Source organism: Dipodomys merriami, unplaced genomic scaffold (assembly GCF_024711535.1).
Source record: "Dipodomys merriami isolate MVZ:Mamm:240054 unplaced genomic scaffold, mDipMer1.0.p SCAF_68, whole genome shotgun sequence".
Classification (NCBI taxonomy): Eukaryota; Metazoa; Chordata; class Mammalia; order Rodentia; family Heteromyidae; genus Dipodomys; species Dipodomys merriami.
In genome coordinates, this window is record NW_027206268.1 from 701728 (window position 1) to 716664 (window position 14937).

General features: G+C 51.3%; 1 protein-coding gene across 4 annotated transcripts in view; it reads left to right on the forward strand.

The window, feature by feature from the left end:
- Positions 1–4979: 4979 nt before the first annotated feature.
- LOC138815950 (testis-expressed protein 264 homolog) overlaps positions 4980–14937 on the forward strand; it is a 33397-nt gene continuing 23439 nt past the window's right edge. The window contains exons 1-3 of one of the 4 annotated variants that reach the window (XM_070005358.1): positions 4980–5070; positions 5971–6049; positions 10596–10888. In XM_070005358.1, coding sequence (XP_069861459.1) covers positions 10631–10888 — 258 coding nt within the window. In that variant the 5' untranslated portion in view covers positions 4980–5070; positions 5971–6049; positions 10596–10630. Of the gene's footprint in view, positions 5071–5600; positions 5620–5662; positions 5819–5970; positions 6050–10595; positions 10889–14937 lie in introns of those variants that run through there. The other 3 variants (XM_070005359.1, XM_070005357.1, XM_070005360.1) reach the window with 3 other exon arrangements.

The window sequence follows — 14937 nt, forward strand, 5'->3', positions numbered from 1 at the left end:
GAGAAGAGCTGAGGAGATGGCTGGTAGAATCCATGCTTGTGTGTGTGTGCGCGCGCGCTCGCGAGTGCGTGCACGCGTGTAAGTATATGTTTGTGCACTATTAACACCGAAAGTGGAACTTAAGGCGCTTTCTTTCTGTTTTCATAAGGACCTTGTTAGACACTTAACTCTCCTACTCTTAGAAGCCTTAGATGTACAATTTAGCTATGCAAATTATTTTCATAATTTTAAAACCGCAGCTCCAACCAGTTGCTTTCTCTTGTTAGAGGCAAGAATGGATTGTGAAAATTGTGAAGTTAGCAGGAGTGCTCAACTTTGAGGCTGGTGCAGTAGGAGCAAACTAGTCTTGATCTCCAGTTGCAGAATCCACTCTAGAATACTGGATTATTCTAGAATACTGGGGTCTCAGAGACTCTGTGTATGTATATGTGTGTGTGTGCGTGTGTGCATGCGTGCGTGCGCACAGGCATGCACACGTGCATGTGTGTGTGTGCGTGCGTGTGTGTGCGGGCATGCATGTGTGTGGGAGGGGGGAGAGAGATCGAGGAAAAGGGGGTATTTCTGTGTTCACTCACAGGAAATCACTACAGCAGTCTTGAGAAGCTAGAGCTCATTTCAGTAGGGAACCAAAATCAGTTACTGAAGGAGACAGGTGGCCATAACAAAGTACATGGGTCTTTTGAGAGGCAGCAACTTAAAGACTCTCTACCCAGTGTTTCCAGGACCTGAGTCTTTGCCCAGTAGAGGCCATGATTCTACAAGGCTGACACTTGGTTTTTCTCTCATGATGTTCAGGAGTTAGGGAAGAGATCATGGGAAATTTAAATGCAACCAGTTCTATGGTTTTGATTTTTTTTTTTTAAGTGAACTTGAAAACACTTTCTGATTTTTTTTTTTTTCTGTTGTCTGTGTGTGCTAGTGGGCAGAAGGGCATGTGCACCAAACATGAGCACGTGTATAAGGGAAGCAGGAAGTCTTGGAGCTTATGAACTATGTTATATGAACTCCTTTGTATCGTTTCTTTAATCAGAAATAACTTGGTAAGCCAAAGCCAGGCATTCATGGTACTATGCCTGTCATCCCAGCAGTTGGGAAGCTGAGACGATCTTGAGTTTGAAGCCAGATACGCTTAGATAATAAGACCTTGTCTCCAACAAAACAAAACACCCTCCCCTAAAGAAAAAACAGTTAGTGGTAGCTTCTACCTATCACCCAGGCCTGGACGGCCTAGGCAGGCACTTTCCCTCAATATTGTCTTCCATGAAAAGTCTGTAAGGATCTCTTGAGTCCTGAAATGCTTATCCTAGAGAACACAGTACCAAACGATTCCAGGTTACCTTTTTGTAGTAACACTTTCTTAATCTCTTCATGGCTAAAAAAAAAAACTTTTCGCCAAGAACATAGTAGTAGTTTAAGAAAGGAAGCGGGTGAGCCATGTAGGGTCAGCTTTTCTTCTTCCCATTTTGTTACCTCTGAAGATCTCACCCCACTGAGTTGTGCTGCTTAAGCAAATCTGTCACCTCCTGGCTTAAGGATAACTGTCAGGTCCTCGGAACTCTCTTCCCTAGAAATTTGTGTGTAGGTGATACATTTGTGGTTTAAATTGGAAATGAAATTTCCCACTCTGGGAGTGTGAAGCAGAGCCAAGGGGGTTCGTGTCGTTGCTCATTGGTGGAAACGCAACCAAATATCAACCATGTGGTTGAGACTGTGGCTAGCAGTCAGCAGAGCAAGCCTCTCAGTTGGGTCGGTATGGTTAAGCCTAGCATCCTTTGCTCTGAAACGAAGTCCTCCACTCATCTGGGAGAGTCTTTTGGAGGCCTTACATTCCTCACTTCTAGTGTTCTGGTAGGACTTCCCGCTTTTCATTACTCAGATGCCCTGAGCCATGCGTCCTGTGAGCTCAACTGAATTGCTCTCTCCTCTCTCCCCCCCAAAAAAACTCCTGAGAGAAGCTGAATTCCCCCCCCCCCAAAGAGCTATAGAACACCTGTGGCCCTCGGCTGACTTTCCAGGAAATGAACACCTCACAGCCTGTGTAAGAATGCTGCACTGTCCATTGCTTTGCCTACAGACTCAGCTCCCCCCCTACCAACCCTTCTGTGCCCCCCCCCTCACACCCTCCGTTCTGCCTCAGTGTCTGTTCTGTGCCACCAGCTCGGCCGGCCCTAGGCTTTTCATGAATACCTGAGTCTTACAACGATGAATTTCCTGAGCAGACAAGTGTTCACCTTCTTTGCTCTTCAGGGACCCGAGCCTGCTTTTCCCTCCCTCACAGGTCTGTCTGATCGTCATCTAGTGTGGTGGAGAGAGAGCTTGCTGGGCCAGCTGCAGAGTCTGCACTACAGACGGCTGGTGGGGGGGGAGGTTTGGGTACTCTCTGCTACCACTACTGGAATGTTAATCAGACAAGAGAGGACCTTATTACTGTGACCTGTCCCAGGAACAACCAACCCACCCGCCCCCCCCCCCCTTCCAAGAGAGCTCAGCCCAGCTGTGTTTGACTGAGTATGTGTGAGACTGTGTACATGGTGTACTCATGTGCACTTTGGTGTAAAGTGACTGTTATCTGGTTATGTTAACTCAGGGTGGGCTGGGGGGGGGGGTCTCACTAGAATAATCCCCTCCCCCAAGTCTGCCCAAGACAGGTTTTGTGTGTATGTTTTCTTTGTATCCTCTTCAGAGGGAGCAGAGGGTCCAGATGGATGGAGGGGGTTACTTTGGATAACCACTAAGGCCACAGTGCTGCCACAGGGGAGGGGAAGAGTAAGTGGCCCCAGGGCTTGGCATCTGGCTTTGGTTTTCCGACTTTCCTCAGGATGCCCCTGAGGCCTGGGACCTTGCGCCTAGTTTAGAGGAACATCTGTAGCTGGGTGATCCAGCTGCTGGTGTGATCATGGGCTTCCCTCCTCTCTCGGCAGGCAGGCGCTTCTGTCCCAGAGATTGGGCAACTGGCTGTTTCTATGACGTATTTATTTTTACTTGTGTTTCATGTCACTTTTTTTAAGAAAAAAAAAAAAAAGCAAACAGAACAATTGTAAGTCAGTATAACTGCCTATCGGTTTTTTTTTTCTTTATTTCTCTTTTTGTAAAATAAAATTTAAACTGAAGAAGAAAGTGTTACTTACTTAAGATACTGTCTGCACACTGTTTAAGCTGAGTGGTGGCAAGAATATAATTCAGAGACTAGGAGGCACTGAGCATTTGGGGTGAGACAGAACAGGCACTTTGCCACTTCACCTTTGAAGTGTATCACTGCATTTCTAGTCTCTGCAGAATTAGCTCCCCAAATGTTTTTGTGTTTTTTGCTTTATTTCTTTTTGTCAGATGTGGAGCTTGAACTCAGGGCCTAGGCACTGTCCCTGAGCTCTTCAGCTCAAGGAGAGCGTTACACCACTTGGAGCCACAACGCCACTTTGGGTTTTCTGTTGGTTCATTGGAGATGAAGAGTCGCAGACTTTCCTGCCCAGGCTGGCTTCGAACTGGCAGTCCTCAAGATATCAGCCTCCTGAATAGCTAGGATGACAGGCACCAACACCCCAAGTTTTACTTAATCTTTAAGGAGAGGATCCACAGAGAAATATTCTCTGGAAATTTACAAAGGGAGAATTAAGGAGCCTCTGAGAATTCATTGGATTTAGGAAGGTAAGAAAGAGACCAAAGCCACGTGTGAGCTCACAACAGGAATATGAGTTAGTGGGAGGTTAAGACTGGAATTGAAGGGCAAATAGGATGGAAGGCCAGGTGAGCAAGTCTACTAAGACCTGTTGCAAAGGAGTTGAACAAAGTGTCTTACAGAGGAGGCTACTGCCCCCATGTGGCCAGATAAAGCCTTGCAGGAATCCTGCCAAAGGTAGATAAGAACTTGCCCTGTAGGATCAAAGCCTAGCAGCTGGCTGCTGGCCACTTCTTCCACAATAGAAAGCCCTAAGTCATACCCTGAACTCTTGATATGGGGCTCTTAGAATTCCCCAACCGGGCTAAAGGAAGTAAACCGGGAGGAGAAGATAATGAGGAAAGAGTAGTTGCAGACAATGATTTCCTGAGAAAAGCTGCCTAACTTCTGACAAGCAGGAAAAAGTGACTTCACACATGACAGGAAGAGGCTGTCAGTGACCCAGTGCGTACACCCCCTGCTTGTGGCACAGGAAATGTGTGCAAGTGTACAACCCATCTGCCTGCAGCACCAGATCACCATTGTGGCTGATGTTCACAGGTAAAACCGCACCCTGCTGGCCCAGCCCTGAGTGTCCTTGAGGGCCCAGCTGCCCATTCTGGCAGTTTCTCATCTTGACAGCTCTAGCAAAGTGCTTGTGTGGGTTGTAAGTCCTCAGAGATGGAAGATTCGCACCTGTCCTATACAGGTCTTGCAACCTACCAGGTTTAATGCAGTCAGTCAGGGCAGAGAGAGTGGGTGGGGCTGGGCAGGTGGCTCAGTGATAGAGTGCTTGCTTTGCATGCATGAGGCCCTGGGTTCGATTCCTCATGCACCCCATAAGCAGAAAAAGCCAGAAGTGTGGCTCAAGTGGTAGAGCGCTCGCCTGGAGCTGAAGAGCTGAGGGACAGCGCCCAGGCCCTGAGTTCAAGACCCAGGACTGACCAAACAACGAAGTGATTTGTTTTCCTGATCCCAGACCCTGGGGATCCCAGTCCTGTCGGTGAGAGCCTCAGGGGTGGGGTGGGGGGGCCTGGGGAAGCTGGCATTACTGGTGCCACACCTCCCTCACTGGGCACGGGAGGGTGTGTGTGTGTCCTGATCACCTTCCAGCCGCAGTCCAGGTAAGTCCATGAGGGGAGGGGGGGGCGGAGGAGGAGGAGGAGGGAATCGGCCTGGCGCGCGTTGCCATGGAGACGCGGCGTGGTGGGCGTGGCGAGCCTCTGCCTGCGGGATCTTCCCCTGGCACGCCCCCCTCCACCGCTACCACACACACGGTGCGCACGCGCGCGCGCACGGCCACGTCCCCCGCCGCGAGAGGGGGCGGAGCCACAGCGTGAGCGTCGGGCGCGCGCGCGCGCCGGCTTGGCCACCGCGGGTCGCGGCGCGTCCACGGGGCCCCAGCTGCCCGGAAGGTGAGGGGGTGGGGAGGGAGGGAGGAGGGGGGCGGAGGCGCGGCGGCCTCCGTCAGCTGAGGAGGGCAGAGGGGGTGGGGGGGCAGAGGGGGGGTCCCCCTCCCCTTCTTCATCCCGCGTCCTCCCTCCCGGCCCCCCCTCCCACACCCCCTCTGCATCGCCCCCCCCCCCAGCTGGGGTCTAAAGGGCCTCGAATGTTCCGGCTGTGGGGCCTCCTCCGGCCTCTCACCCGCTCCGTGAAAACTGTGAGGGGCGGGGAGGGAAACTGAGGCAGGAGTCACTCCCCCCCTTTCTCCCCGTGACCGGCCTCTTTCCCCCCACACACACACTCATCATCACCATTCCCCCCCTCCCTCCTCATCCTCCAACCCGGGGGACCCCCCCCCCCGGCCCCTGGAGGCCCGGAGAGGCTGCGTCCTCCTCCTCCTCACGGGCCTCAGTTTCCCTGCTGCGTCCTCCCCGCACCCCGTTACTACACCGCCCAAGTTTTGCCCGCGCGGGGCCCCTTTAAGGACCCGGCCCTCCTCCAAGGCGAGGCCACTTGAGCACGTGAGGCCGCTTCAGGAAGCAGACAGACAGACCAGACAGACAGACAGGGAGGGGGGAGGGGGAATGTGCTGTGGCCCGCCCTGGGGTTCTCTGATCTGAGGGGAAACTGAGGCTAGAGAGAGAGAGAGAGAGCAAAGCCTGATGGGGGGATTTGAGGCACTCCGTGTGGTATGGTGGGGTTCGCTTGGGGGATCTGAAGGTAGGTGGGATGGAGGGGGGGTATTTGTAGACACACACACACACACACACACACACACACACACACACACACACACACACACAGTGGGAGCTTTCTGTGGACCTGGCCCACTGATTGGCTGAGCTGGAGTGACTGTTGTGTTCTGTCCACAGCCCCTGGAGGATCCGCCCCGCTCCACTCCACTCCGACACCCCTGCCATGAGTGGCTGAAAGTATAGCCTGCCTCTTCAGGTGAGAGTCTCCCTCCTTCCCTTTCCCTCCCTCCCCTCCTCCTCTTCTCTCTCTGTCTCTCCCCCCCCACACACACACACCTTTTCCATCTTTGGAGTTAGGAGGGAAATTTGTATTTCTCTCTCTTCCTCCCCTCTCCAACTTTTCTGGAACTGAATGAATTTTCTTGCAACAGGAAGTGTGTCGCTGGAAGCAGAGGTATGAGTGTGAGGGTTTGTCATGGGCGGTGGTGGTTTCCGTTGCTAAGTTTCCAGCCTTAGGGGCAGTAAGAGCCAACGTGGATTGAATCCTTGGGCCTTCTCTGGAAACCAATCACCCAGCTAGAAAGTGGAAATGGGCTGGAACCAGACAGTTGCTCCTTTGCTTGCTCGCTTGCTTGCTTGCTTGTGGTTTGAACTCAGGAGCCTGGATCTGTCCCTTAGCTTTTTCTTGCAAGCATTTTCTCTCTACCACTTGAGTCATAGCTCCACTTCTGGATTCTGTGTGTGTGTGTGTGTGTGTGTGTGTGTGTGTGTGTGAGAGAGAGAGAGAGAGAGAGAGAGAGAGAGAGAGAGAGAGAGAGAGAGTGTGTGATGGTTTAATTGGAGTTAAAAGTCTCACAGACTTTCCTGTCTGGGCTGGCCTCCAACCAAGATCCTCCCATCTCAGCCTCCTGAGGGATGACAGGCTTAAGCCGCCAGTGCCCAGCTACTTGGCTCTATTATAGTCCAGGTGGCTGACTCTGACAGGTGTCTTTACCTCCAGCCTGATGCATGCATACCTCTCTTGTTGGATTGTTTGGGGGATTAATGAAGTAGCTGTGTATTAACACTTGTTGATAGTTCCTGGCATATAAGTACTCAGTGAAGATTTTGTTATGATCAAAGGACAGAGGAATGAACATAGGTGGAGCACAGAGTAGGAGAAGACAATGAAACCCACAGACCAGGAGCACGGGTGGGTCAGAAGACCTGTGGGAAGCACCTCAATGTCATGTCACCAGAGTTTAGAAATTTCCTTGGCCTCTTTACAAAGCAGCTTCAACTTGGCCTGGACCCATGGGTAACAAATAATTCCATAAAAGTTTTCCATAGGGGGCTGGGAAGGTGGCTCAGTGGTAGAGCGCTTGCCTTGCATGCTCGAGGCCCTGGGTTCGATTCCTCAGTACCACATAAGCAAAAAGAAAAAAGCCGGAAGTGGCGCTGTGGCTCAAGTGGTAGAGCGCTAGCCTTGAGCTGAAGAGCTGAGGGACAGTGCCCAGGCCCAGAGTTCAGGCCCCACGACTGGACCCAAAAAAAAAAAAAAAAAAAAAGTTTTCCATAGGGCTGAAGCACTACCTTTTCAGATTAAAGTCTATTCACTTTTAGCCTGGTATACTGGCTAAAAGGCTCAAGCCTGTAATCCTAGCTTACTTAAGGAAGCTGAGATCTGAGGCTCACAGTTCAAAGCCAACACATGTAGAAAAGCCTACAAGATTCCCATTGCCAGTTAAGTAACAAAATGCCAGAAGTGGCTGGGTGCTGGTGGCTCATGCCTGTCATCCTCGCTACTCAGGAAACTGAGATCTGAGAATCACAGTTCAAAGCCAACCTGGAGGCTGTGAGATTCTTGACCTCCAGTGAACCACCAGGAAACCAGAAATGGGGCTATGGCTCAAAGTGGTAGAGCACTAACCTTCAGCAAAAGAGCTCAGGGACAGTGTCCAGGCCCTGAAGTGGAGGTATGATTTAAGTGCTAGAATGCTGGCCTTGAATTTGAAAAAGCTAAGCAAGAGTGTAAGGCCCCAAGTTCAGGCCCCAATACTCTCTCTCTCTCTCTCTCTCTCTCTCTCTCTCTCTCTCTCTCTCTCTCTCTCTCTCTCACACACACACACACACACACACACACACACACACACACACACGTCTGTTAATTTTTGTTGTTGTTGTTGGTCATGGGGCCTGAACTCAGGCTGGGCACTGTCCCTCAGCTCTTCAGCTCAAGAATAGTGCTCTACCATTTGAGCTACAGCGCCACTTCTGGTTTTTCTGCTTTTGTGGTACTGAGGAATGGAACCCAGGGCCTCATGCATGCATGGCAAGCACTCTACCACTGAGCTGCCTTCCCAGCCCAAAGTCTGTTTAGTTTTTAATACTAAATTTTTTTAAATACTAAACTTTAATACTAATTTTTAAATAATTGGAGTAGGACTATTCCCCTAGTAAGTTCTGTACTTTTCTGAGGTTTCTAGCTCTAAGCTGTCTGGATGCCTAGAAGTTCTGCCTAAAATAGAATGGTTGACACTGTGACTGTTTCTGAATAGCTTTTCCTTGACTTTTTTTTTTTTTTTCTATTTTTTGACCAGTCATGGGGTTTGAACTCTGGGTCTGGGCACTGTCCCTCAGCCCTTCAGCTCAAGAGGAGCGCTCTACCACTTGAGCCACAGCGCCACTTCTGGTTTTCTAGTGGTTAATTGGAGATTAAGACCTCATGCTTGCTAGGCAGGCTCTCTACCAGTTTGTTTTGCTTTAGTTATTTTTCAGGGGTTTTGCCCAGGGGTGGAGGGGTGTTTGGTTTTGTGTTTTTGTTTGTCCAGGGCATTTTCAGACCAAAATTCTCCCACCTATAGCCTCCTGAACAGCTGGGACCACAGACATAGCTTATTGATTAAGATGGGCTTACAACTTTCTGCCTGAGCTGGCCTGGAACCAATATCCTTTTATCCTCCTCCCCCCCCTCCCCCGTCTCTCTCTCTCTCTCTCTCTCTCTCTCTCTCTCTCTCTCTCTCTCTCTCTCTCTCTCTCTCTCGTGTGTGTGTGTGTGTGTGTGTATGTGTGTGTGTGTGTGTTGTGTATGTGTGTGTGTGTGTGTGTTGTGTATGTGTATGTGCGTGTGCGGGCGCGCACATGTCAGTCCTGAGACTTGAACTCAAAGCCTGAGTGCTGTGTTCCTGAGCTTTTTTGCTCAAGCGTAGGGCTCTATCATTTGAGCCACAGTTCCAGTTCTGGCTTTTTGGTGGTTCATTGGAGATAAAGGTCTCATGGGACTTGCCTGCCTGGGCTGGCTTTGAACCACGATCCTCAGATCTCAGCCTCCAGAGAAGCTAGTTAGTATTATAGGTGTGAACCATCAGCACCTGGCTTTCTTTGCTACCCCTGAGTAGCTGGGATTACAGGCCATAGTGGTGCCTAGTCTCAAACTGTTTCTTACCATTTTTTTTTTTTTTTTTTTTTTTTGGTCTCGTCATGGGGCTTGAACTCTGGGCCTGGGCGCTGTCCCTCAGCTCTTCAGCTCAAGGCTAGCACTCTACCACTTGAGCCACAGCGCCATTTCCGGCTTTTTTCTTTTTCTTTTTTTTTTCTTTTTTTTTGGGGGGGGTCTGGTTGTGGGGCTTGAACTCTGGGCCTGGGCGCTGTCCCTCAGCTCTTCAGCTCAAGGCTAGTGCTCTACCACTTGAGCCACAGCGCCACTTCTGGCTTTTTTCTTTTTGCTTATGTGGTGCTGAGGAATCGAACCCAGGGCCTCATGTATGCAAGGCAAGCGCTCTACCACTGAGCCACCTTCCCAGCCCCCCATTTTTTTTTCTATGCCAGTCCTGGGACGGCTTGGGGCCGTCCTTTAGCTTTTTTGTTCAAGGCTAGCACTCAACAACTTGAGCCACAGATCCCCCTCTGCGGTTTTGCTTGTTAATTGGAGAAAAGTGTCTGGAGTTTGTCTGCCTGGGTTGGCTTTGAACCACGATCTTCAGATCTCAGCCTTCTGAACAGCTAGAATGACAAGCGTGAACCCACAACAAGCCAGGGCCACCAGGCTTGTCTCTTACCTTCTTTGAACTGGGAAAGCGGAATGAAGCTTGTTAGCATTGGCAGGTCCTGTCTGAGACACTTTGGCTGGACTTTGTTCTGACTGCTCAGGCTGTATTGCTCTATTCTCTCTTTTTGGTTCTGGATGGGTGAGCTGTGGGAAAGCAAGGTCCCTTGCAGGCCAAATGTACCCAGAAAAGGAAAGCTTCAGATAATAAGCCTTTCCCTGTTGCATCTTTTCTCTCTGAGGTTTTGTTTCTCTCGGTTTTCCTACTTGTTAATAAATGTGTAGACCTGACACTTTGTCTGTCTCCTGCTGACAACAGAGCATGAAGTTGGGAAGGCTGGGCTGGCAGTTCGGCTCAGCGGTAAGAAAGAAGAGGCAATGTAGGGACAAGGCAGGCTGTTGGCAGCTCCCTCTCTTGGGAAGAGACTCATCAGGGCCAGATGTCCCTAGCTGACTCATTGCCCCCCTCGATGACTCAGTTTCCCCAGGTGTGACCAGAGCTGCCAGCTGCCTCTCAGAGGTACTCCAAGAGCTTCGACGAGGACAACGACTGTGATTAAGAAATAAAGAAGCTTGTGGCTTCAGTCATCCTTTGTAGCTCCCTTCTAGGTCATTCTGTGTGTGTAAACACTTCTTAGCCCCTCCCCCTGTGGGTTGGAGCACCCAGGGAAGGTTCAGGTTGGACCACAAACTGGCCGGCAGGAAGGCAGGGAACATCAGAGCAGGCTACCAGCCTCCTCTCTCTCTCTCTTTCTCTCTCTCTCTCTCTCTCTTGCAGCTGCCTTGGGGTGCTGTGGGAGGGGCCCAAGAGTCATGTCAGACCTATTACTACTGGGCCTGATCGGGGGCCTGACTCTGCTACTTCTGATGACGCTGCTGGCCTTCGTCGGGTACTCAGGGCTGCTGGCCGAGGTGTCCGTGAGTGCGGGCTCGCCCCCCATCCGCAACATCACCATGGCCTACAAGTTCCACGTGGGACCCTATAGTGACACAGGGCAGCTTTTCACCGAGAGCTGCAGCATCTCCCCCAAGCTCCGCTCCATTGCTGTGTACTACGACAATCCCCACACGGTAAGGACCCTCCTCGTGTGGAGGCTGGGCCTGGGCTTGGTGTGGACGAAGAGAACTTGAGTTTCAAAGGAAAAGGGTGGGAAAATCTTGGTCCTGGTTCTCCAGACCACTTCCTCTCGGAGCTTAAAGCCACTTTGAACTTTAGTTCAGATTACCAGCTCCATGACTGCTTTAGGTACCCAGTAGCTTAGCTTAGCTTAGCTTTCTACTTGCCCCTACATTTGGTTACCCTTGCTCATGGATGTTTGAGTGTCATGGGCCAGAGCACTGTGAGTCTTTCCCTTCTGCCTGGACCTTGGTCTCCTCTTGATGTCCCTGTCTTATTCATCCCCATTTGGGGCCATGCTCAACAAGCCAGGCCAATCAGATTCTGCCCAATCTAGGGATACACTGCCCCCCTCCGCCCCCCCAGTCCTGGGGCTTGAACTCAGGGCCCAGGCACTGTCTCTGAGCTTCTGTTTGCTCAAGACCAGCACTCTACCACTTGAGCCACAGCAGAACTTACAGCTTCTTCTGAGTAGTTTATTGGAGATAGGAGTCTCACAGACTTTCCTACCTGGGTTGGCCTCAAAACTAAACTCTCACATCTCAGACTCCTGAGTAGCTAGGATTACAGGTATGGGTCCAAGGTACACTGCCTGTAGGGTTATATCTTTTTTTGTTTTTGGTGGGTTGTGGGGCTTGAACTCTGGGCCTGGGCTCTGTCCTTGAGCTCTTCAGCTCAAGGTGAGCGCTCTATCACTTAAGCCACAATGCCACCTCTGCTGGTTAATTGGAGATAAGAGTCTCACGGACTTTCCTGCCCTGGCTGGCTTTGAACCATGATCCTCAGATCTTCAGCCTCCTGAGTAGCTAGGATTATAGACATGAGCCACTGGCACCCCGTGAAGGGTTCCATCTTGCTGCTCCTCTTTCCTTTCCTCAGCTCTCTTGCTGAGAGTGTAGGCCCTTAAAGGCTGGAGAAGACAGTTCCCCTGGCTTGGAGCCTTGGGAATCACACCTCTGTGGCCATTCTGGAGCCACCTGCCCCAATGGCAGGAGATTGCCTTAAACGTGGAGTTGCCTGGTTGGGACAGGGCCAAGTGGAGCCAAATGAGCTGCTTAGAATGTCCAGGATGCTAAGGTCCAAGACTAATCCAGCAACACCAGCACCCTGTGGGTGTATGCCTGTACTTATAGCCTCTAGTGAGTCAGGGCTTGCCAATGTAGACTCTTGCCATGCAGTGGGGTGGTGCTGCCCACAGCTGTATGGGCCAGCAGCTCCACCAAGGATCTTCTTTTTTTTTTTTTTTTGGTCGGCTGTGGGGCTTGAACTCTGGGCCTGGGCGCTGTCCCTCAGCTCTTCAGCTCAAGGCGAGCGCTCTACCACTTGAGCTACAGCGCCACTTCCGGTTTTCTGGTGGTTTATTGGAGATAGGAGTCTCACGGTCTCTCCTGCCCGGGCTGGCTTTGAACCGCGATCCTCAGATCTCAGCCTCCTGAGTAGCTAGGATTACAGGCGTGAGCCACCAGCGCCCGGCTTCCACCAAGGATCTTAAGGAACTTTTTTTTTTTTTTTTGATGGGCTTGAACTCTGGGCCTGGGCACCGTCCTTCAGCTCTTCAGCTCAAGGCTAGCACTCTACGACTTGAGCCACAGCACCACTTCCGGTTTTCTGGTGGTTCACTAGAGATGAGTCTCTCAGGGACTTTCCTGCCTGGGCTGGCTTTGACCTGCAATCCTCAGATCTCAGCCTCCTGAGTAGGCTAGGATGACAGGCATGAGCCACTGGCACCTGGCTTCTGCCCAGAATCTTCCAGCCTTCATTTCCGAGTGTCATCAACCAGATATTTGGAATTACCAGCCCTGATTTCCTTGCCTGGGAAACTCAAGTGGATGAGGCCTGGAACCTCCCCACTGTCTGCCAACCAGAGCTCTCCAGGCCCCTCATTGGAGCCCTGTTTCAACTGAAGGCTGACTCCCTCTCTAGATCCTGATTCCATTGTCGGTCCTGCTGTAGACCTGTATTCCTGCCCTGCCCTCAGAAAAACTGTGGATTGGCATACAAGCCTCCCACACAATGATTTTCACACAAAACACTAGGCCCCACTCTCTCCAGGAGTTGGAGCTGAGAAAGAGGGTCTCAGGCTTAGAGAAGAGTTAGATTTCAGCTGACTCTTCTCACTTGAGCAGAATTTGGCTCAGCCCTGAAGAGCTATTTGGCTCAGAACGCTGTAAGAACAGAAGCCTAGGGACACGGGACGAAGGGCTTGGCGAATAGAGAAGGAGGTAGATAGGTTCTCTCTGAGCTAGGCAGGAGGGAGTTACAGCAGGTGGCAACGATGGGTGTGTTGGCATCTTCATTTTAGGAAGCTAACTGGATGGCTGGTGGAGGAGGGAAGACGAGGCCCTTGAAGATACTGGGCTGGGCCTGGGTGAGAGGCAGGTGACCTGGGTTGTTGTGGGTTGGCTGAGGGATGAGTAGACATTGTCTGAGGGTTGGGTTTTTGTTTTGTTTTTTTGGTCACATGGCTGGGAGATGACACTGAGTGACATCAGAAGCACTGGGGCTCAGCATATGATCTCTACTTCCAGGATAGGAAAGGCCAGGGTAACCTGGGCTTCCTGCTGGAGGTGAGCAGGGGAAAATGAGGTAAGGATACTCAACCCCCGGTCTGGCCACTGCTTCTAGGGAGCCCACAATACAGCTCTCCCAGAGATGGGATGGGTCTTAGGTATCCAAGGTTGGCTTGGATGCTAGCTTACCTTAGCGGGTCACATGGCCGGAGAGCAGGCAGTTGCTGGGTTCTGATTTTTCTCCCATCATGAGTTGCTGTGTGACCTTGGGCCTACTCCATAACTCTTCTGAGCTTCTATCATTCTCTGCAGAATAGCGAGCGCAAAATACCCGGCCTTATAAATACAGACAGCCAAGGGTTCACATAAATGATCTAGAGGAGGCATTCACCCCAACACCTGGTCCTCAATCGATGGTTAACAACGAAGAAAAGGGTAGAGCCTAACATCTGTCTATGCCGAAGGGTCAGGCTGAGCACTGCCACCTGGGCCCAGGCCACTCGGGACAGTCCCTTCTCTGCCTAGCGGAGGTTGTAAAAGGTCTGTCTGGCAAAACCTCTCACTTGAGTTCCCAGAAATGTCTGCTACCGAGGGGGAAAGGAGCAGGCAGATGGCAGCTCCCGCAGATCAAGATGGATGGACACTCCTACACACATACCTGCTGGCCCCTTCACAACCCAGTAGATCATTCTTCTGTGGTTTGGCCCCAGCATTCCTTTGAGAGCAGGAAACATTTTCCTGGCTACTGGATCACTCCCTGGATTTTTTTTTTTTTTTGAGGGGGGCAGTCGGTCATGGGGCTTGAACTCTGGGCCTGGGCACTGTCCCTGAGCTCTTCAGCTCTACCACTTGAGCCATAGTGCCACTTCTGATTTTTTTGGTGGTTCATTGGAGGTAAGAGTCTCATGGACATTCCTTCCCCGGGCTGGCCTTGAACCGTGATCCTCAGATCTCAGCCTCCTGAGTAAGCTAGGATTATAGGCGGGAGCCACCAGCTGCCCGGCTCCCTGGATTATCTTAATGGCTGTTTCCTTGCAGTGCCTGGTCCATTCTGTTTCCCATGGCTAGCTTGACATGTCTCTGCTTAGCAGAGGGTGGGCTTGCTGGGGGGCCTTCTGGGCTTCCCTTTGGCCACTGTGTCCTGACTTATAGGACCGGGGAGTCACTCAGGCAGAAAGATACTCCTGTATTCCAGATATTTCAGAATCCTGGAAGCCCTATGCCTTCTTAGCTACTTCTGTCCACTGGTTGGAGCTCTTCCCTTTCTCCAGTTGGAAGAAGAGGATGTTTGAGTTTGCTAGAGGGCCTGTGTGTGTGTGTGTATATGTGTGCACGCACGCACGCGTGCATAAACCATCGCTAAGCACGCTTGAAGAACTTTTGTGTGTGGGAAATATCCTGGACCTTTTTGCCTTAAGGCCAAGAGAGAGAGGGAGGGCTGGGGAGGTCTTAGTGTATTAAGCACAGGACCTGCTGGGTGGTGGGGGGGGAGG